At 50.0% G+C, this 23,152-nt stretch overlaps 1 protein-coding gene across 2 annotated transcripts in view; it reads left to right on the top strand.

The window, feature by feature from the left end:
• Cerk (ceramide kinase) overlaps nucleotides 1-23,152 on the top strand; it is a 43,875-nt gene that overhangs the window by 9,897 nt on the left and 10,826 nt on the right. Inside the window, exons 2-7 of one of the 2 annotated variants that reach the window (XM_048444915.3) lie at nucleotides 9,527-9,640; nucleotides 10,590-10,712; nucleotides 16,151-16,276; nucleotides 18,007-18,070; nucleotides 19,619-19,764; nucleotides 22,457-22,531. In XM_048444915.3, coding sequence (XP_048300872.3) covers nucleotides 9,527-9,640; nucleotides 10,590-10,712; nucleotides 16,151-16,276; nucleotides 18,007-18,070; nucleotides 19,619-19,764; nucleotides 22,457-22,531 — 648 coding nt within the window. The remainder of the gene's footprint in view (nucleotides 1-9,526; nucleotides 9,641-10,589; nucleotides 10,713-16,150; nucleotides 16,277-18,006; nucleotides 18,071-19,618; nucleotides 19,765-22,456; nucleotides 22,532-23,152) is intronic. The other variant, XM_085678869.2, reaches the window with a different exon arrangement.

Here is a 23,152-nt window from a genome sequence, read left to right as displayed (position 1 = left end):
ACAAATGGCTGGAATCGCTGGGATGGCTCCAATGACCCTCCCCCATCCCCATCCAGATTTTCATGGATGGATTCTTGCCAGCAGCCACAGCTGATGTCGTGATGGCTGTTTTGCTGGGGGCGGGGATAACACTGTACAACACAGGGGCTCCTGGGAAGGTAGATAGTTGAAGTGTATTTTGGGGTCTCCTGGATAGATGGTTTCGACAGACTAGGAGGTAGACTCTGTTGGACCGACAGCTAGGGAGAGGGGCCATGACTGGGTAATAAAAGTGGAGGATTTCCAAAATGACTAGCTTCTTCCTCACCCTCCTGACTTGAAACCAAAGTTTCAAGCTTAAAACAAAACAAAACGCTGCATAGGCTTTTGCCTCACAGCAGAAAGCCTCCTGCTTATGGCTCGACTCAACAAGTTCAAGGCCTGTTCAGGACACATTGCCCGCCCGATAGTTCTGGGCCAATCAATTAGCCCAGCTTTCTTCAAACCGGCCCAGCCTAGAGTAGAGGAGGAAAACCCTTCAAAGGCTTTAAAACCCCAGCCCTGGAGAAGAGATTGGATTTGGGACAGCAGAGGGTATTTCTCTGTGTGTATCTGTTGGGCGTACGCGTGTGTGCCCACCCCCAATAATTGCTGACCTTGCACTACTGATTCTGTCTAGGGTGCTTGAGGTGTTACCTGTTCTGCTTGAAGGTTTTCCTGACTTTTAATTCTTTAAGTGGCAGAGACAATGAACCGAATCAAGACCTCTCAGTTGAATCAGTTTTGGTGTATGTTTTGCTAGCTCCCAGGACGGATGTATCTCACTGCCTTTAGAGGACTGTCCTTGTCCTCGAAGCGTGACGGCAACGCTGAGTTCTGCACGCTGTTCTCTGCTTTCCAGTCCATTGTTCTGTTGTTGTGTGCGGGGGACAGCTGGAATTTCATTTATTTCTCCATTAGTTCTACTGGTTTTTCACCGTCCACATTCTACAGCTGTTTTTAATGCACACACGGAGACTTGCCACATCTCTTTATACAAGGGGCCCTCCATCTCTGGAGAGTTTCTTTGGTTTGAAATCCATCTGGTATTAGCATGGCTACCCCTATTGCAAGAAATCCATGGATGCTTGGGAAGAAAACGTATTTATTAAGGAATGAAATAGGGAACACAGACTCTCACAGATGCAGTGGGGGAAGTGACGCCGCTGCCTCTTCGTCCACCATGGAAGGATGGAGAAAGCTCCGAACCATGTCACTGACTGGCGCATAAGAAGTCCTCCACCCTCTCACCCCCAACCCCACCTCCATTCTTATCCTGTTCCATAGCAGAGAAAGCCATGCCCATGTTAGGTTACCTCCAAATGTCATTGGCTGAATGGGTCGAGCTCCCACAACAACCCCTGCTTTCTTTGTATGAGTGGGTATGATCACAGTGTTTCTAGCTTTATTTCTTAGGTGCTTACATCTTGAAGCACAGCATAGCTGGCTTGGTTGGAAAAGGAGGGCTGGCCTTTTCAGTGGGGCATGGTGGTTCTTGTTCAAGGCTCTGTCTGTCCTGAGAGAACACCCCTGCGCTGCCCTGTGGCTGCAGGGGGCTGGCTTGTATTGATCCTCTTTTTCTTTCTTTCTTTCTTTCTTTCTTTCTTTCTTTCTTTCTTTCTTTCTTTCTTTCTTTCTTTCTTTCTTTCTTTCTTTCTGTGTAACCAACTACCTTGGCTGGCCTCGAACTCACAGAGATTCCCCTGCCTCTACCTCCTGAGTGCTGGAATTAAAGGCATGTGCTGCCATGCCACACCCTGCCCGGCACGTGTTGACATTCTTGCCTATACACACTGACATTTCTGGCTGGTTTCTTCCACTCCAGATCAGAGCTCTTTGGTTCAAAAGGAAATCATGGGTCCCTTTCCTGCTCTCAAGCCCCAGGCAGCTGCCTTGTCCCTCGACCTCTCTGAACCTTCTCCTGTGGGTTCCATATCTGATATCCAAAGGGAAGAGCAAGAGAAGGTACAGCCAGTTAGTCCGTCTCAGGAGTCGAAGGTGCCTGTGTTTTCTGAGGAGACTGTTCCTACTGACCCAGTTCTTGGACCCCGCCTCTCCTCATTGTTCCATGTTCTGTCCAGCAAGCTCAGCTCACAGCTTAGCTTCAGACACAAAGCTTTTCCGCTTTGTGTTGGCTCTCCTGAGAGCTTGCCTCTGTGCACCCACTCAAAGACTTCAGGCGTGCCTCAGCAGGTGGGAAGCCCACAGCCACCTCAGAGCTTCCCCTTGGTGACTCCTGTGTCTCGTCCCCTTTGTTGTTTGTCATCAGCTCCCTTGATGATGCAGCAGGCGGAGTTTCATCAGCGTGGAAAAGCCCAGCAGGAAGGGATCAGACAGACTGGCCACTCTCAGAAGAGAATTGTTACTCAGAGAGGCCGGACCTGTGTGGTCTGTCTGCATTCCCTGAGGCCTGTGTGCAGAGTACTTACCTACAGTTTCAATGGAGGTCAGGTATTCACAGGGCAAATGCTGTGGAGTGGCCTGTTGCCAGGGAAATTTGACTGCTGTCTAATTGCAGGGTAGTGAGACCTGTTCCCCATCCAGCTCTCTTGGGCGCCCTTGTTGCTCAGGTGCCCGTACAGATGGGGTGCATGCAGGCCAAGGTGCTTAGAGCTACTTCACACCTGTTTTCCGTGGGGAGGTAGCCTCAGCCTTTGTATGACCTTTGCCAGAGGGCACTAGGGGTGCAGCTCTCTTGTTCCGACTCCTCTTCTCCCCCCCACAGCAGACCTCACTGGCAGCACTTGTGACCTTGATGACAAACTTCTCATCCTCTTGCCTCCAGTTTCCCCAGGCTGGCATTCCAGGTGTGTGCCAGTGAGCTCACCCAGGCTGGGATTCCTGGTGTGTGCCATTGAGCCCAGTTTGTTGTCTTGATCTCTAGGTCCTGGGCGTCCCAGGTGGCCATGGGCAGCCCTATTCAGTGGCGTATTCTCATTATATTGACCCTTGTCTGATATGTGTGGGCTTAGATGTGTGCGCACCTGGGTGGATCGCTGGTGAACCTTGTTGCCCTTGAGGCGTGTGAGAAATCGATGGGCATCCAGGAGCCTCTGGCATCCCCGCTGATTGGCTGGCCGCGGACATTGCTTTCTGTCCCAGCTCACTGTGACCGCGGTGCACACAGACAGAACAGAATCAGCAAGTGCGAGAAGCTGGTGCCTGTACGCTCCACGAGGCAAGCCGGTGCCTGCAAATACTGCAGTGGGCTGTGGAGAAGACTCTGGCAAATTCCCCCTATGACAAGAACCAGCAGGCCAGCCTCCCCTGCCAAGGGCAGCTGACTCTTTGCTGGAATGCGATGGCCTGCGTTACAGGGCGAGCTGCACACCCGCATGAGTCACCCCGGCCAGAACAGAAGGGCAGGAGAATTTGTCCATTGTCAGCAGAAGTATTCAGAGTGTTAGCCAAGATTCACTTACAGATTTGCAGTCCATGTTTGGGAAGATTTATCGAACAAGAACAGTGTTGAACTAGATTTATCAAACAAGAACAGTATTGAACTTATGTCATTGTCTTATTTGAATCAGTATTGTTTTGTTTTGCTTTGCTTTTTGTTTTGTTTTTTTAAATTTTTGTTTGTTTGTTTGTTTTTCAAGACAGGATTTCTCTGTGTAGCCTTGGCTGTCCTGGAACTCACTCTTGAGTTCAAGACCAGGCTTGCCTTGAACTCACAGAGATCCTCCTGCCTCTGCCTCCTGGGCGCTGGGATTAAAGGTTTAAAAGGATTAAACCGCCTTGCCTTGCTAGTTTTTTAATCAGTTTAATTTTTTATTTTATGTGCATTGGTGTTGTGCCATGGGTGTTGGGTCCCCTGGAACTGGAATTACAGACAGCTGTGAGCTGCCATGTGGGTGCTGGGAATTGAACCTGGGTCCTCTGGAAGAGCAGTAAGTGCTCTTAACCGCTGAGCCATCTCTCCAACTCCCCAGCATTGTTTTTAATATCGATTGTTTTATTGTCAGAAGATGAGCAGTGAATGGAAACAACGAACAAAGGTGCATTCAGGTTTAGCTCTGCTGTCTAGAAATGATACAGGGCCCAGCTAGTGTCGCAGGCAGAGGCTCCATCGTGGTGGAAGAGCTAGGCAGGTAAGAGATAGAACAGCTCTAGGACCAGGGCAGACCATTCTAATGTTGCTGAGCTGAACTCCAAACACATGCAAACTATCTACAGATTTGTAAGATGTGCCAGGCTGGGTAAAATAGCCACCCTGGTGTGCTATCTAGAAGAGTGTCCTCATAAGCACAAGCCTACCTCCTTCCGAAACAGAGACCAGCCCTTCAAGCCATTTGCTCTTCTTCCCAACTGGAGTAGTGTTTTGGAAAACAAAGACTCTGTGCATGTATGCATGGGGGTACAGGTGTGTGTGCTGTCTGCATTCACGTGTGCATGTGAGGGAAGCATGTGCATTAAGTTACGTGTGCATGTGTAGAGACCAGGGATTGACATAAAGCATCTTCTTCATTCACTCGCCACCTTTTTTTTTAATTAAAAAAATTTGTATTTATTTTATGTATGTGAGTGTTTTGACTGAATGTATGTATGTGTACCGTGGGTTCCTGGTGCCTATAGAGGCCAGAAGAGGGTATTGGATCTCCTGGAACTATAGATACAGATAGTGTTGAACTGCCAAGTGGGTCCTGGAAATTGAATCCAGGTCCTCTGCAAGAGCAGTCAATGCTCTTAACCGCTGAGCTATCACTACAGCTCCCCCTCCCCATTTTATTTTGAGACAGTGTCTCTTCCTGGGAGCTAGACTGGCTGGCCAGTGAACCCCGGGGGGTCTTCCAGCCTCCACCCACCCACCCCAAGCCCTGGGGTTACAAGTATATGCCACACTAACTGGCTTTTTAAGTAGGTGCTGGGGATCGAACTTGAATCCTTATGCCCGTACAGCAAGCACTCTATCTACTGAACTGTCTCCTCAGACCCCTTGAAGACAGTCTTCCTCACCCTGCTTTGTGTCGCTGCTGTGGTGGGTGGGCTGGTGAGAAGCTGGAGTGGTGGGGGCTCACGAGGCAAGGATGTCTGGGAGGGGCTGAAGCTCACCCAGCCTGTGCAGTGGAGGTGGGAGGAGGCAGGTGGCACTCTAACCTTTTAGATGCTGAAAGAAAAGGGTATTTGGGTAGACTTCTTAAAAGACAGTGCCAGGAGCTGAAACTTGTGCTGGCTCGAATGAGATAGTGATGTCTAAATTCTTGTGTCCTCATGCCATCTGCAAGGAGGTGACACCCCGGGGGACCTTATCGCTTTGACTAGATCCTCCGGTCAAGTGTGGAGGAGGATTTGAAAAACACTGCTGGTAATAAGGAGTTCAAGGCTGGACCCAGGACTGGGGATGCATCCAGAGTTCCAAATGGGGTGGGCAAGGACCCTTGTGGGTGCTTGCTTCATCAGGGTGGTGTTTGGGCACCGGGGTAGAGTGAAATGGCCCTGTAGCCATAACAGGTTGGGGCCCTACTTTCATGTTCTCAGAATGACAGCCACATAAACAGGGTCACTTCTCAGAATGATGGGGGGGCCCCAGGAACGGCACTGTGTGTCCTCAGGTCAGGTGTGTGACCAACAGAGTGAGTGACAGGATTAGCTGGGCACTGTGGTACCTAGGTGGGGACAGGTAGGAACTGCTGAATGGGGGTTTGGTCCTGAGGGCTGTGGAACAGAGCATCTGTCAATCAATTTGTGTCTCAGACACTCACAGTTCCTGCTCTAAGGCTGGCCCTGAGTTTGACTGTGGGACCCTGGAAAGGAGTTTAATATCCTTTGGAATGATCGTGGACATTTGGCCCAGAGTGATAGCAGGCCATTCCTTTATAAAGGAAAGGGGACTTGTTTAATGATGGCCATGCACTGCTCTCCTGTGGTCACAAGACCCTGGAGTAACACCACTCAGCACAGAAGCTGCCTGGCGAGCTTCGAGCATGGATCATAGAGGCATGAGAGTATTGGCAGCTGTGGTTACATCCCAGCTGCTGCCTGGACAGCATAGGATTCCATCCTTGGGCCAGATGAGCTTGGCCTAGCCCTGGCTCTCTCGTTCCTTCTCCTTCATAGCAAAAGATCCCGGCAGGGCGGCCTGTAACTAGTGCCAGTCTCACACAGGCCCATGGGCCGCCAAGTCTGGGGAAAATGAGCTTCTTGTCTCAAGTCTCTATAGACCTTCTGACCTTGCTGGCTGTGTATGAGATCACCCACCAGAGAAATATTAGCATTCTCTAGGAACAGAAGGGGCCCGGGATTCCCATTTCTCAGTCAGTTATTTGCCAGTGTTCCCCACCTGCTCTCAGTTGCTGTGGCTGATGTCGTCAGGTGTCCACAAGACCGTCCAGGTGTGTGGACACCGTCCCTATGGTCTAGACTGCAGAGCATGTATGGGAGGGGCAGGTTGCCCTGAGGGACCGGCTGCTGTCTCCTCCAGTGCCTCGCCTTCACTCAGTTGTCCCATTGAGCCTGTGACAGTATCGGTTTCCTGTAACATGACCGTGTGTACAGGTGGCCTTGCCTGCTACGCAGGGGTGCAGGAGGCAGAGCTCCGTGGCTAGACCAGTTTTCTGAAGTCACCTGTCATTGAGCTGTCCTTCTTTCAACTTAGCCCAGTCCCCAGCAGGGTGATGCTTCTGTCTCATAGGCTCTATATGACATTCCCATCCCCGAGTCCCTTTGTCCCTGCATCCCCTGCCCCTCATCCCTCAATGCCTCTTGTCTCTCTTTCTCTTGCTATTGCAGCTTTCAGAACCTCCTGGGCCACCCACCTGACCACAAGACCTCCCCAGCCCCTCCCCGGGGGCTTGAGTCCTCCTGACACCTCATGTGATTTACCCTAGTTCTTTATTTTTTGCCTCCCAGTCCACCCTTGGGTTATGCTCATGGGTGTCTGAGCAATGCTGTTTTTAGAGCTTTGTTCCTATCAAGGGACAGTGCCAGTATCACATGAGCCGTGGTGTAGCCTGTGTGCTGTAGCAGCTGTGGAATGCATGTGGGCTGCGTGGCTTTGTGGTGTCCCTGGTGCAGCATGGCCTTTGGGGTCTGGCCAGCAGAGCATGTGACACATTAGGACACTGCCCCCTTCTTCCTTCTGAAGCCTCTGAATGTGTTAAGATGAAGCACGGCTTGTTGACACTTTTTGTTGTTGTTGTTGTTGTTTTGTTTTGAGACAGGGTTTCTGGTTGTCTTAGAATTTACCCTGTAGACCAGGCTGACCTCGAACTCAGAAATCCACCTGCCTTTGCTTCCGGAGTGCTGGGATTAAAGTCGTGTGCCACCACTATCTGGCTCATGGTCACCCTTTAAAGTGAGTTGTCCAGTGGGCAGCTGGTGCCTTCTGTTTTGTGATGGAATACATGACCATTGCCTGCCTCTCAGTCCTCTGAATATTGGAAGCTTATCTTACTTCACACTTGTGCTTAGCCGTTGTGACCTCTATCACCTGTTTCTTATGAACAGTCACCGTTGTGAGGTAGAGGCACAGGGAGACCCTTGGGGTCCGCTCTCAGTGATCCGAGACTCCAAGCACAGGCGGTTTCATCAAAGGGTTGGTCACTGCCTCGCTGCTGTTCTGTTCCTACGCCTGGGCAGCCTGGTTGGTATCACAGGAGATAGACAGTCAGAGGTCAGGTGGGCCAGGGAATTGAGTGCAAGGTTACAAGTGGTGCAAGATTTGGAGGACGCTCCATGAGGGCCAGGCTAACACCTCCAGAGATGCAGAAGGTGGGTTAGCTGTGGAAGATGTATCTGCCACAAGGGCTGCCCTGAACAGCAGCACTCACCTGTACGGCATGGTGAGGGGCTGTGTGTGCGTGTGTGTGTGTGTGTGTGTGTGTGTGTGTGTGTGTGTGTGTGTTGGTGGTGGGGGACAGGAGGGAGGGAAGAATCAGAAGCAGATAAAAACTGAATTTTGGAGACTCACTGGTGGAAGAATCGGAGTCCCAGGAAGCAGCTGCCCAAGTAGAGCTAACTGAAGGTGGCCCCAGACCCACGTGACACAGCAGGCTCCACACAGCACTGGGCTTGATTGTGCTCAGCTCAGTCCCTCCTTAGTGTGTGTGCCTCTGAGGACTCTGGGCACGGCTGCCATCCTTTTACAGGTCAGGTTGCACCTCCCCAGGTTCTGATGACCCAGTTTCCACGGCAACCGCTTGAAGACTAACTCAAAAGGATCAAGGCCCTACCCAACATGGTTTGCTAATTTAGCTGTTGCAGAGATGGAAGGATTTTAGCTAGGCTGCAGGGTTCAGAGCCAACCGAGGAAGCTAGCCATAGCAGGCAACATTCTTCTGTACAAAAACACAGCGGGATTCATAAAGGAGCATCCTGGAGTACAGCCTGTGTTCAAAGAGGGCATCATTGTCTATAATCTTCTCTACCTTCCTGACCACACTACTTCAGCCCATAGCTTCTGTCAGAGCCTGTTATTTCCCACGGCTGCGTGCCCAGCCTAGAATTTCCTTTTGATCCAAGCCAGATAATTGCAGCATGCTTCAAACAAGTTTGGGTCAGTCGGCCTCTCTCTGGGCTGCTGGGCTAGAGAGATTGTTTGGCACCAGGCATGCTGGAGCAGGCCTGTATCCCCAGGACCAGGAGACTGAGCCGGGAGAATTGAGAGGCCGTGGCTAACTTGGCATGCAGAGTGAGACCTTACGTATCTCAAAATGAACAACAGAATGAAACCCAAAGGTTGTCTGGAGCTGTCATCTTCTTGGCCAGTGGTTCTCGACCTTCCTAATGCTGGGATCCTTTAATACAGTTCCTCATGTCGTGATGTCCCCTCCAACCATAATATTATCTCATTGCTACTTCATAGCTATAATTTTGCTACTCTTATGAATCGTAATGTAAATATCTGATATGCAGGATATCTGATGTACGACCCCAAAAGGGGTTGAGACCCACAGGTTGAGACCCCCTGCTCTGTCTGGGCCCATTCAAGTCATCCTGTCTTATCTTCTGCATCCAATCAGACTCCAACCTCTCCAGAACCCTTGCCACAGGCTCAACCCCGACTCTCAAATACTTGGTGGCCCTGTATTATGTGTCTCCCATTCCACTTGGGTCTCTAAGCCAGTTTCTACCCATCAGAACAGAGCACATGTCACGTACAGTACAATGGCTGACTCGAAGAGATCAGCACTTAAATGACTGAGCAGACCCCTCAGCATTGTGGCTTAAATGGCTGAGTAGACCCCGTGAAAAGTCACAGCCTGTACCCCTCCTTTGATGACATCGAGCTGCCTCTTGTTACTTAGCTCGGAGTGACGGGAGGGGGCTGGTGCCGTGGTGTGCATGTGGTTTCCAGAGGACAACCTGCGGAAGTTTGTTTTCCTTCCACCCATGCGGGTCCCGGGGATCCAGCTCAGGCCCTCAGGCTTGGAGGCAGGCACTTTGACCCGCCGAGCCGTCTCCCCAGTCCTAGCCTTCCTTTCTGTTTGGGTGTCTAAGGAGGAGAGAAATGAGCGTCTGCAGCCTTTGGAGTTGCGGGTCCTTGGATCTAAGCGTGGTATCTTTGCAGGTGCCTGCTCCGTGCCGGTGACGGAGATCATCGCGGTTGAGGAAACGCAAGTTCACGAGAAGCAGTCCTCTAGTGGCCGATGGCAGAAAATGGAAAACCCGTTCGCATTCACAGGTGAGGGAGCCTCGGTGTCTACCAGGCCCCACTTTAGCTCCATGTAGAGACCACAGAGAAGGGTGCTTGTCAGGTCAGTGATTGGCTTATCTTTGTAGACTCTTTTTTTTTTCCTTTTAAAGAAGTATTTATTAATTACGTATATAGTATTCTGTCTGCATGTAAGCCTGCACACCAGATCTCATTACAGAGGGTTGTGAGCTACCATGTGGTTGCTGGGAATTAAACTCAGGACCTTTGGAAGAGCAGCCAGTGCTCTTAACCACTGAGCTATCTCTCCAGTCCCATAGACTTACTGATTGCGACTATTCACATCTACTTTCTGGGCTAGGGGGATGGCTCAGAATGTAAAGTGATTGCCATGTGTTGCTAAAATTCTCCCTCCTCCCAAGATTCCAAGGACAAACACAGGCAACTTAGCACCAAAGGTCACTCTGAGGGCACCAATGTCTTTATTGAACTTCTTTATAGAACATAGGTGAGGGGTTACTTACAGGGGTGTGAGTACCTCTCCCCCAGTAGACTGTGCCTCGGAAAACCTCACCCAGCCAGGGTGAGGACTTCCCTCTAGCCACACAGACAGGAGCCCCAGCTGTAGTTTCCCTGCCTCTATATATTGTAGCCCCACCCCCTGGCCTCGGGCTGCCCCGCCAGGTGGTAGAGCGCAGCTGGATAATCAGATGAGAACCTCTTGCCCTAATCCGAGCCTCTATAAAGTGGGTGTAAACTCTCAACTGGCCCAGCTGCGGAGGGAGGAGGGGGCGGATCTTTTGCAAGGGGCCCCCCCACCCCGAGCTGAACTCCCCAAGGTGGTTGCTTGGTGATCCCGGCACTCCTGCCGGGAGGTGACAGTGGGAGCAGAGACACCTAGGGCGCTGCAGCCCGCCAGCCCGCCAGGTCTCACTGCCAGGGCTGTCGGCCCCGCTAACCTGTGTTGGTTTCCGTGCAGTCCACTGTGTGAAGCGAGCACGCCATCACCGCTGGAAGGCGGCACAGGTGACCTTCTGGAGTGCCGACGAGCAGCTGTGTCACCTGTGGCTGCACACCCTCCGTGAGCTGCTGGAGACCCTGAGTACGTGCGCGAGCTTTCGGATTTGTTGCCAGGCAGCACAGCTGTGGTGGCACGCGGGACTCAGTGACCTGACCCAGGTGGACGTGATGGCTCCCTTTGATTTGTTTTTATGTTTATGAGGTAGAGGGCCACAGTGGAGGAGTAGACATGCATAGCCGCCGTAGCTGGAGCAGTGGCGCAGCCCTGCCTATGAGCAGGGGAACCGAAAACAAATCCCCAGTCCCCAAAGCCTCAGTTTCTTTCTCTATAAGCAGAGTGGAGGCAGATACATTCCGGGTGCAAATGAGGCGTGGGCAGGATGTGGGGGAACTACCTCTTACCTTCTGGGAGTAGAGCCCAGTGCCTGGTTAGTTTGTGCTAAGGGACTATTTCTCTGTCACCTTGAACACGGCATTCTGTTCTTTTTGCACCTGTAACACTGGGTCATGTTATAACCTCATGCACAAAGATAAAACTATTCAGCTGGGCAGTGGCGACACATGCCTTTAATCCCAGCATTCGGGAGGCAGAGGCAGGCGGATCTCTGTGAGTTCGAGGCCAGCCTGGTCTATAAGACCTAATTCCAGGACAGGCTCCAAAGCTACAGAAAACTCTGTCTTGAAAAACCAACCCCCCCAAAAAAACAAAACAAAAACAAACAAACAAAAAACCCAAAACCTATCCTATAGGTTCAATATTGTACATAAGCATTTTTAAAAATTATATTATAGGTTCAGTGAGATGGCTCAGTGGGTAAAGGCACTTACCACCAACACACAGGACCTGAGTTCAACCCCCAGGACCTCTGTGGTGGAAGGAGAGAACCAAATCCTTCAAGCTGTACTCTGACCTCCACACATTCCACATGTGCACTTGAGTGTGCTAACTCTTGAGCACACGTACAAACTCACACTAACTAAAGGAATAAAAAGCAAATAAAAAATTAAAAGTAAATAATAAAAAACCAGCATGGTGGCACATGCCTGTGATTCCAGCACCTGGGAGGCAGGCAGGGGGATTTCAAATTCCAGACCGCCCGGACTGCACAGTGAGACCGGCTCAAAGCACTGAAAAACCAAAGAAAGAGAAAAGGGACGGCCACTCGCCACCAAGCCTGACAAGCTCACTTCCATCTCCAGAGCCTATAAACCAGAAAGAGACAACCAGATCCTTTAAGTTTTCTCCTCTTATTTCCACATGTACATAATATAATAAAAGGGGTTGAGGGAGAGGAGAGGGGAGAATTGGGTTATAAGGTATTTGAAACCGCTCAACTCCCAGTCCTATTCATGAAGCACATCTTTCAATTACCCAGGGTGATTAGCACTGTTTATCTTTTTTCTGTTTTTTTTTAAGATTGATTTATTTATTATGTATACAGTTTTCTGCCTGCATGTCTGCCTACAGGCCAGAAGAGGGCACCAGATCTCATTACAGATGGTTGTGAGCCACCATGTGGTTGCTGGGAATTGAACTCAGGACCTCTGGAAGTGCAGCCAGTGCTCTTAACCTCTGAGCCATCATCTCTGTAGCTCTGTTTTTCTGAATTCTGTTTTCTTCCCTGGTACTGGAGTTCCCCACCTTTTGCCCTTTTTAAGATCACCCCAAGTTTCTGTCCCTTGGCTACTACCTTCTGTGCTGCCTCAGTTTCTTCAATTTTCTCCACTGGCCTCCAGACTCTTCCCCCTCACCACACCCACACACCCCACCCCACCCCCACCCCACCCCACCCTTGCTCCGTGCTTGGCCCGCCTCCCACCAAGTCTCGTTTCCACGAGACTGAGTCATTAGTCAGGCTTGATCCCACAGGCTCAGACTCCCCTGGAATACTGGAGGTTTATTACTTCTCTGTAGCTCACAGAAAACTCCCACAGCCAGCAAACAACAAGCGGTCTTTGCTCTCGGCTGCTCTACTTTTAGCTTCAAGCTGTTGTTTCTTGTGCCTGCTTGCCTGTCTGTCTGTCTGTCTGTCTCTGTATCAGTATGTGTGGACACATGTTGTTATGGAGGCCGGAGAACAACCCCTCTGAGGTGTCATTCCTCAGTCAGCTTCCAACTTGTATTTTGAGACAGTGTCTCTCAGGGGCCTGCCTGCCACTCATTGAATAGGTAGGCTAGGCTGGCTGGTCCCCAGGGGTCCGCTTGTCTCCTCTCCCCAGCACTGGGTTTGCACGGGTGTGTACCAAGTTTTGAAAAACTATGACTGTGGATGCTGGTGATTGAACTGATCCTGGTGCCTGCTTTGAAAGCTCTTTACTGACTGCACCATCTCTCCAGGTGTTCAATGCAGTTAAAATTCTTTTCATACTTACTTACTTTATTTTGTGTGTGTGAACGTTTTGTCTGCTTGTAGGTGTGTACACCATGTGCATGCCTGGTGCTCAAAGAGGTCAGAAGAAAGTGTCGGACCCCTCCCCCCCAGGTTTGGAGTTGTGAGCCACCATGTCAGTGCTGGGGACTGCAGCCAGGTCCTCGGCATGAGCAGCAAGTGCTCTAAACCATCGCTCCAAACCTAGCCCCTTAAAGTATTTTTTATTTTATTTATTTTTATTTTATGTATACAAGCACTTTGACTCCATTTATGTGTGCATACCATTTGTGCACAGTGCCCATGGTGGCCAGAAAAGGGTGTTGGATCCCCTGGAACTGAGCTACGTGGGTGCTGGGAGCTGAACCCCAGTCCTCTGCAAGAACTGTGGACGCTCTTAATGCCCACCCACTAAGCCCTGGTTTTATTGGGATAAGTCAGAGAAGTGGTTGTGTTCTGAGTGTGTGGGTTTTCACACTGAGCGTATGTAAAAACACTCAGGGCTGGCAGGACAGTCAGTCAGTCCCCACTTCTTTCTGGAGGTCACTGTGACCCTGACCTCTAAACAGCAAGACCCGTTTGTTTGTTTGGTTTTGGTTTTTTTCCTGCTTTATAAGTTTGAATGGAACTGCATCAAGCATTAGCTCTTTTGTACCTGGCTTTGAAAAGAACACCACAAATGCAAACCTCGTCCCTTTAGCCTGGGTGGCTGTGGTTGTTCATTCTTGTGACTGCCCAGCATCCACGGCCCTAATGGTACAGTCGTTCCCTGCCGAGGCCCATCTTCATGACTTCCTCTGGGCCAGCCTGGATAACACTGTAGAGACCATCCCAGCATGTGACACGGTGTGCCAGTGGCATCTCTCTAGAGTGTGCTGAGGACTGGACTGTGGACACTACCCAGGGTCCCTCTTCACCCACTATTGAGTCCCTTCCACTGGCTCGGAAGCCTGTGTGGCAGGGATTAGTTGCTTTATATTATGGTATTAATCTACATTTCTCTGATGCTTGAGAAATATGTTCATATGTTTTCACAGGCCAGTTGTGTGTTCTCTGGTGAGAGTCCTCACTCTGTAGTTCAAGGTGGCTTCAAATTCATTATCCTCCTGCCTCAGCCTCTTAAGTGTTAGGATTATAGGAATGAAGGACCACATCTGGCCCACAAATTGATCTTCTTTCTTCCCTCCCTCCCTCCCTCCTTCCTTCCTTCTTGTCTTCCTTCCTCTCTCTCTTTCTCCTCCCTTCCTTTCTCTTTATTGCCTGTGTATAGATAATCAGTAGAAGTTTATGATTCTCCTTGTCATACCTACTTATTAGTTCTAATGCTGCATCGCTCACCTCTCTTCTGTTCCTTTTCACACAAGCTGCCCAGTGTGACAGCAAACACTCATGCCTCAGTCCTGACTTTGGGGATACACCACAAGGAACACAGGGCTCCCTCAGCTTCATCACATTAAGGGAATTCTCGCTAAGAAACCTAGTTTTCTGAGTTGGCCTCGTTTGACGTTCGTTTGGTCGAGGACAGCTAATAAAACGCGCTAAGGGTCTGGTTATTAATGCTTGTCCCACTCGAGCAGCCATCTTGCCTGTGACCTTCACCCCCTTTCTGTGTCACTGCATCTGACTTCCTGATGCCTCATTTAGGGGTTCTCACCTAGGTTCAGTAGCAGGAGACTTGTGGCTTCCTTTCTGTAACATCCCTGTCTGACTTCCCTCAGAGGTCACAGTGACTTCTTAGGAATCACTCAGAAATGCTTCTTTTCCTGTCCTTTGGAAAGGGTCACACACGACAGAGACTGGGTTTCTTACGTTGTTCGAGGGATTTCAATGGAGAAACAGTTTAGGCCTGGGAATTCTTAGTAGGAAGGCATTTATCTATGTGTGTGTGCACGTGTGTGGAGGCCAGAGGCTGACTTCAGAACAGGGTTCTTCCTCTGGAGCTCAGTGATTTGACTAGACTGGCTGGCCGGCCCCAGCAATCTTCCTATCTCTGCCTTTCCTACTCTAGGACTCCACCTAGCTTTTTTGCATTGTTTTGTCTTTTGTGTTTTGAGACAGGGTTTGTCTACATAGCCCTGGCCATTCTGTCTTGTAACTTACTGTAGACAGTAGACTGGGCTAGCCTGGAACTCACTGTAGATAGTAGACCAGGCTGTCCTGGTCTATAGATAATAGACCAAGCTGTCATGGAACTGACTGTACATATTAGATCAGGTTGTCCTGGAACTTACTATAGATAGTAGACCAGGCTAGCCTGGAATTCATTATAGATAGTAGACCAGGCCATCATGGAACTCACTATAGATAGTAGACCAGGTTAGTGTCGAATTCAGAGATCTGCCTGCCCATGCCTCCCAAGTGCTTGGATTAAAAGCATGTACCACCATGCCTGGTACTTCACTTGGCTTTTCTGTGAGTGCAGAGAATCAGAGCTCAGGGTCTCATGTATACACAGTGAAAAGTTTACTGAACCATCTCCTTGGCCCTGTACCTGGCTTTTCTGAGATACCTAGAAATGATAAAATCTGAAGCAGACATATTTTAAGTTTCTTCCTTTTGCACTTGTCTGCTTTTACCTGTTTATTTTGAGCGTAGATCACATGTACCCCAGGCTGGCCCAGAATGTTTTTATGCAGTATAAACAAATGCAGCACACCTTTACATGGTTAAAGAAATACTCTGCAACAAAAGCAAATGGAACACATCTTTCCATAGTAATAATAATATCCCACAACACAAGGCAACTAGCTGGAACCGAGGGAAGGGCTGAAGCCAGCCCTAGGATGCTGTGGGAGCCTCCCTTCCCATCGTCCGTCCAGTTGATTGATCTGTCTGTGTGTCTCTCTTCCTCTCTTCCTGATCCTCTCTATTCCCAACTCATTCTTATTTTCAAAAGCCTCGCCCTTCCCATGGGCAGACGGAGCCATCTATGCTCATGCCCATGAGACTTGGCCAGGACAGTGACCTTGCTGATGCCTCACATGTGTGCACAGCCCCACCCTCATCTCAGCAGCTGGTCGCCTTTCTCCTTTGATGACCAAGAATTCTTTGTCAGAACCTATCTGCTCTTCACCAGCAGCGCACTAATTGAGTTTGAATTTCTTGCACCCATTGCGATTGACCGTTGACTGGTATGGTTGTTGTTTTGCAGCTTCGAGACCAAAGCACTTGCTGGTATTTATCAACCCTTTTGGAGGGAAAGGGCAGGGCAAGCGCATCTATGAAAAAAAAGTGGCACCTCTGTTCACCTTGGCTTCCATCACCACCGACATCATCAGTAAGTGTATTGGGCCCCAGGACAAGTTTGCAGAGGCCAGCCTGAGAGGGACTCACATGTCACCACTCGAGGGGACTTAGGCCTAGGTGATCATTTCAAATTCAGTTGCAGTTTTTATCCTCTTAGTTGGAAGAATGCAAAAGAAATAATGTACTTAATGTACTCAGCCGGTCAAGTGCTCACAGGAACAGCAAGGAGATTAAAGAACAGAGTTCGAGGGTAGGAAGTCCTTACAGGAAAAGATAGGAGCAATGGCTGTCCAAGAATGTCACAGCATGGGTCACTTTAGACAACCTGACTTAACACCATGTCATAGCACTCCGTCATCAGTGCGGTGCTGGCTTCAGAACGGGAGACAGACATGCTCCACTGCTCCTGCTAGCCTTCAGGGGCTTGATATAACCCTGTTAGCAAGACACTTAGCAAAGCTGGCCCTGGCTGTGAGCCCAGCAATCGGAGACTGAAGCAGGAGGACTCGGTGTTGGAGGTCAGCCTGGTCTCACAATAAGACTCTGCATCCAGAAAAAACTAATTAGCAATACAATTCAAAAGTCTAAAGAATGAAAAGGTTATCCCAATATCCTATTTTCCCCAAGTCTGAGCACAGTCAGATACACACCAAGATTGAGGCCCTCAAGTGTCCCAGCATGCGTCACGGTAGCAGGATGCTAGAAACAATGCAGATGCCCCCAACAGGAGATGTGAACATGGAATCCTGGTAAGTCCAGAGGAACAGTAGGCAGCAGCTTAAAGGGGTCTTTTCAGAGGATTCTGAACCACGAAAAATTGTGATAGCCAGGTGATGCACATCTTTAATCTCAGCACTTGGGAGGCAGAGGCAGGTGGATCTGTGTGAATTCAAGGCCGGTCTGGTCTACAGAGCCAGAGCTGTCACACAGAGAAACCCTGTCTTGAAAAACAAAAACAAAACAGATAAGATTGTGAGCAGTAAATTTCAGTAACAATTTTGCTTTATCACACTAAGTACAAGGACTGTGAGCTAGCCTTATCTTCTTTTTTAAAAGATATATTTATTATATATACACTGTTCTGCCTACATGTCAGGAGAGGGCACCTTCTTATAGATTAAGAATGATTGTGGGCCACCCTGTTGTTGCTGGGAATTGAACTCAGAACCTCTCTGGAAGAGCAGCCAGTGCTCTTAACCTCTGAGCCATCTCTCCAGCCACCCCTGCCTTATCTTCTTACATTCTGGAGTATTCTAAGAAGGTTAAAGTAACTTGTATATTAAGGAATAAGTGTAACAGAAGGTGCACTTATTCTAATGGCTGTCAGAGAAACATTTGTTGGGGCTGGAGAGTTGACTCAGTCTTTAAGAGGACTGGCTGCTCTTGCAGAGGACCAGAGTTCAATTCCCAGACCCACACAGCAGCTCACAACCGCCTGTAACACTTGTCTGGAGGGATTCACTGACCTCTTCTGTTGGCACCACTTACATACACATGGTCCTCATACATACATGTAGGCAGACAGGCATGCACATAAGTTAAAAATAAATCCGTGTTGACAAGTGCGAAGGGCGGCCGGCAGAACGGACCCTAAGATGGCTGGTTCCCACGGAGGCTACCACACTCCTTACTCTTTTGTAAGGGGGGTGAGGTGAGTCTAAGGAGGGACTTCCTCTCATAAAATAGCATCGGTTGGCAATTAGCTTAAACACGGGTTCCAAGATGTAAAGATGAACGGTCCCATGTAATATTTCCCCACAGTTACTGAGCATGCCAATCAAGCCAAGGAGACCTTATATGAGATCAACACAGACGGCTATGATGGGTGAGTTACACCTGCTTTCCTCTTGGTCACGGACAGCCAACGCTATCCCTGACCTACCCTGTGGGGAGCTCTTGGGTTGCCCTGAACTGTGAACATGGCCTTGGCCTTCCCTCCACGTCACAGGACACATGCCTTCCACATGCATGCACACACTTCTTCATGCCACTCTGGAGCCATCCTTCGTACCGGACAGCACACTGTAAAAACCTGTCCTGCCCACACCCTCTTCTCCCCTTCGCTTCCCTGACCCCGCTTATCTCACCTGGTGTCCCGCGCTACCGTCTCGCCCCAAGAACGACACGGGGCACTTAGGATCCTTCTGCAGCAAAGCTTTAATGCGTCTTGAGAGGGAGAGCATAAGCTTACATGGCGGAGACCCAGAATGAGGGGAACCCAGCCCTTATAAAGGAAACAGTCCTCGCTTCTGACATGTCACTCTTGGATTGGTCTGCTGCCCATTATCCCAGATGATGCCTCGGAAGTAGGCAGGGACGCAGCAGTAGTAAGTTACCAAGCACACGCGCTGGGATTAAAGGCGTGTGCTACAACACCTTGAACTCACAGAGATCTGCCTGTCTCTGCCTCCCAGGCATTGGGACCAAAGGCGTGTACTACCACACCTTGAGGTCACAGAGGTCAATCTCTACCTTTGTCCCTTGAAGCAATGGAGAATGTGGTTGCGGCCCTCCACAATCTGGCTTTCACTCGGTCCCCTCTGCTCCCATTTTCTGAGTTCCCAAGACTGTGCCCAGAGCTGGGGGTTGACAAGAGGAGCTGTCCCCTCCCATCTGAGGCCCACTGCTGGGCACAGCAAGGCCACCCGACTGGATTGAGAGAAGAGGACACTGCATGCTTTGGTAGAAATGTTCCTCTACTGGAGTCGTATTCGTGCCCAGCAAGCTTGAATCTCAATACTCTGCTTTTTAACTTTTGATCTCTACTTTTGCAGTGCTGGGCACTAAACCAGGGTGTTTATGTGTTGGGCAAATGCTTTGCCACTAAGCTATCCCAGGTCAAGCTATAGTTTCGTTTTATTTTTTAATTATTTATTTTATATGTATGGTGGTTTGCTTACATATATGTAAATGTGTGTACCATGTTTGCACCTGGTCCATGGAGGGCAGAAGAAGGGATCAGATTCCCTGGAACTGGAGTTATAGACAGTTATGAGCTGCTGTATAGGTGCTGGGAATTGAACCCACATCCTCTGGAAGAACAGTACATGCTCTTGACCACTGAGCCCTCTCCACAGCCCCCAAACGATAGGTTTTCGATGATAGCTGACCAGGGCCGGGCACATATACCCTCTGCTTAGAAACCACCAAAATGTTACATCTCTAGCAGGGAAGCCAGGGTCTGTGAAGAGCCTGTTGTTCGAAAAAGCAGAATAAAGAGGCTGGCAGGACCTTATCGAATAGGGAGTGGTTCAGGAGCCCCGTTTCCAGGTGTCTGACAGGCCAGTCTTGCAAACTGTCCCCAGTGCTTGAGGTTCCCAGCTGCTCCCAGCAGAGGACTAGTGGGCTTGACAGACCTGTGTTCCTCCTGCAGCATCGTGTGTGTCGGCGGGGATGGCATGTTCAGCGAGGTGCTGCATGGGGTGATTGGCAGGACACAACAAAGTGCTGGCATTGACCCCAATCACCCCAGAGCCGTGCTGGTGCCCAGCACCCTCAGGATTGGCATCATCCCTGCAGGTATGGCATACATATGACTTTCTCTTCACTGTTGTCGTTAGGAGGACATCTCCATGCATAGCCACAGGGCATCTCCGCTCATAAGGCCATACCCTCACCCCCTTCATTAGTAAAGCTGCCCTAGGATTAGGGCTCCAAGTAGGGAGATATCATTCCTAGTTCATCCTTTATTTCACAATCAGGAGGCAGAGAAGGGGGTCAAGAGTTCAAGATTACCCTCTGTTACATAGTAGTTCAGCCGAGGTGACATTAGACCCCGTTTCCCTGTTTGTTTTTTAAGTGATTTTTATAATTTCTCGTAACTACGCTCCTTACTGTGAGATAAGCTATGAATAGTAGAAAGATGACTGAGCGTCTGGGAAGACCCTTATCCTGGGGCTCTGAGAGTCCAGCAGCACACAGGACAGTCCCTGCCAACAGCTGGGGCCCAGTGGCCTGCTAGCCTGGAGTCAGGAGGTACCTGGCACCTAGAGACAGAGATAGGTTTTGGGGGTGACTGTCTGTTAGACATGGCTTCTAATTGACCTGACAGCTGGGATCTGGGGCTGGTGAAGGGAATCTGCTCAGGATTCCTGGGACCTCAGGAGGGGACCCAGATGGGGAAGCAGTGGCAGAACCCAGGACAGGACTTTGCCCACTATGGAAGGAAGGTGTGGGGGCTAGACTGTGTCCTGAGTGTTTCTGTCTGGCTTGGTGTGTTAAATGCCTTTCTAGAAAGTTCCTAGTTCTTAGAAAACACAGTGTGATGGTCTTGACTTTTTTACCTCGACTGGATTGAGAGCTCGGGAGATTGGGAACGCACACTCCTCAGTGTGTCTGAGGGCACTTTGGGGAAAAGCTTTGGAGGGACATTGGCTGCGCCTGAGGGAGGAGCTTCATCGGCAGGCTTGGTGAGCATGCTCACCAAAGACCCAGTCCTCTGAGATGAAGGCAAGCTGGCTGAGAGACCCGAGGAAGGCCAGTTAGTTTCCTAGTCAAAGATGAGAGCCCTTACTGTTAGCAGGTCCCTTAAAAGTCACTCCGTGGCCATTAGAGTGACCTATGGGACCACAGTGAAGCTCCTGATTCTATGGAAATTGCCACATGAATAACGTGTGATGTTATTCAAAGAAGCTCGGGGAACTGACCTCTGCTTAGCAGGGGCCGTGTCCAAAACTGGATCTTTCCTGTGCCACCAGGACTGTGAGCTCCAGTTGGCTGCTGGTCTGTGGACTAAACAGTCAGAGAACTGCCACCATCCAGTGTGTAGGGGATCCAAGTGTTACTGTGAGCAGACATCTTTTTTTTTCAGCCTGACCCTTAATGCCAAGGTCGTGCCTGGCCATGTCAGTAGGGTGGCGAGTGAAAGCCTTTGTAGCCACATCCAGTCTCTTCACAGAGGAACAGCCAGCGGACCTGTGAACTGCCTGTCCTAGGGATGAAATCTGAAGCGATGGCTTCGTGTGACCCCCACAGGATCCAGCTGGTTCAAAAGCCTGATGTTTCTTTCACTTCGTTAAAACACAAAATGATTTTCTTTGGTAGAATACTCCCATGGTGCTAACTCAGCTCTGACTTCTGCCCAACTGCTGCAGTCAGGTGGCAGCTCTCGTGCTGAGCAGCAGGCAGGCAGCAGATTCTTGCTTGATGTCACAGTGGGGACTGCAGGGCAATGCCATAGGGATGGGGGTGGTCGTGGTGGACAAGAGCTGCTGGACACCTTTGTCCCTCGACCTTGAAGTCAAGGAGAGGTCAGAGGGAACTGATCAGTCAGTACAGTCACGGTTACCCGGTTACCCGGGGCAAGGTGAGGCGCTAGTTAGGCTGAGCAAGGAAGGTGGTGCCAGAGGCCTGGGATGCGACTCCCTCCCCTGTGCACCCAGCAGAAGAGAGGGACAGTGTTCCAGCAAAGCTGGGGTCATCTCAGGCTCTGGTTCTAGTTAATTCTCTGGTACTAGGGTAAAACACTATCACCAAAAGTAGCTAAGGGAGGAAAGGGCTTGTTCATCTTGCCCTTCCAGGTCACAGTCCATCACCAGGGAAAGTCAGGGCAGGTGCTCACTCAAGCAGGAACTGAAGCAGAAACCACAAGCACTGCTAACCAGCTTGCCCATTGGCTCATGCTCAGATAGCGCCCTTATACAGCCCAGGTCCATCTGCCTAGGAATGACACCACCCACAGTGGACTGGGTCCTCCCAGACATGGCCGCAGGTCAATCTGATCAAGGCAGTCCCTCTTCCCAGGTTGTATAGGTTGTGCCAAGTCGACAATAAGAACTAAGACCTTCACAGTTCAGTTTGTCTGCCATGTCCTTCCCCGTGATGGTGTTTTGTGTAGGACTCCCTTTGTTCTTAAGGTCTAGGGGAGGCTGTGAGGCACTGCTGGCAGCTACATAGAGGTGGGAGGGGCCACATACCTTCCAGAGCTTTACAAGAGAGGGAAGTGGCTGCCTGCATTGCAACATCTCTTAGAAGCTGCAAGAGGGTTCAGGGTGGTCTCTGTGTCTGGGTATGCTGCAGGCCACTTTACAAAGCCACTTTACAACATTACCAGAAGGCTGTTTTTAGTATTTTTAACCTTCATTTTTTGAGTGGATTCTTTTTACTCTACAGCTGTTCCAGGGCCAGAGAAGGACAGAATCAGCTGGCTGGAAGTCAGTTATAGTTTTTGACAGTTCCATTAGCACTAAGGGCTTTCCTGTCCTCTCTGCAGGGTCCACAGATTGTGTGTGTTACTCAACAGTGGGCACAAACGATGCAGAGACGTCAGCTCTGCACATCATTGTTGGTGAGTCCAAGCTTTTCTCCTAGGTTTTTATATTTTATTTTATGTATATGAGTGTTTTGCCTGTGTGTACATCTGTGTACCATATGTGTGAGGCTGCCTGAGGAGATGGTGAGCCTTCATGTAGGTGCTGGAAACTGAACCGAGGTCTTTCTCAACAGCAAGTGTTCTTAACCACTGAGCTGACTCTGCAGCCCCAAGTCCTGTCTTATACATGTGGGTGTCCTGTGCACAGACTCCAGGCCCCTGCTAATGTCATTGTGGCCTTACTGTCTCAGATTCTCCTATGCTCTCCTCTCTTAACTGGCTACCAGGGCTAATCCCCATTGTGAAACACCTGCTAGGCCCCAGGGTGAGTGACAGACACACCCAGTCCCTGCCCCAGTCCCAAGTGAGAAACCCCACAGGAGGAGGGGGAGCTCTGGGGTTTCTGAAAAATGGCTGGGGGCTCTGCCCACCCCATCACTCCTTACAGGGTCATGTCTTACTTGCAGTCACAGAGATGCTGTATTTTAAAATAACCACTTGGGATCTTATTGTTGGTTTGCCTGTTCTTTGAGACAGGGTCTCATTATGTACCTCCAGCTGGCTGGTACTTACTACCCTGACCCGACTGGCCTCAAA

Source organism: Myodes glareolus, chromosome 19 (genome assembly GCF_982192425.1).
Source record: "Myodes glareolus chromosome 19, mMyoGla1.1, whole genome shotgun sequence".
Classification (NCBI taxonomy): Eukaryota; Metazoa; Chordata; class Mammalia; order Rodentia; family Cricetidae; genus Myodes; species Myodes glareolus.
Note: the sequence above shows the minus strand (reverse complement) of the source record. Positions and strands in the feature narration are given on the sequence as shown.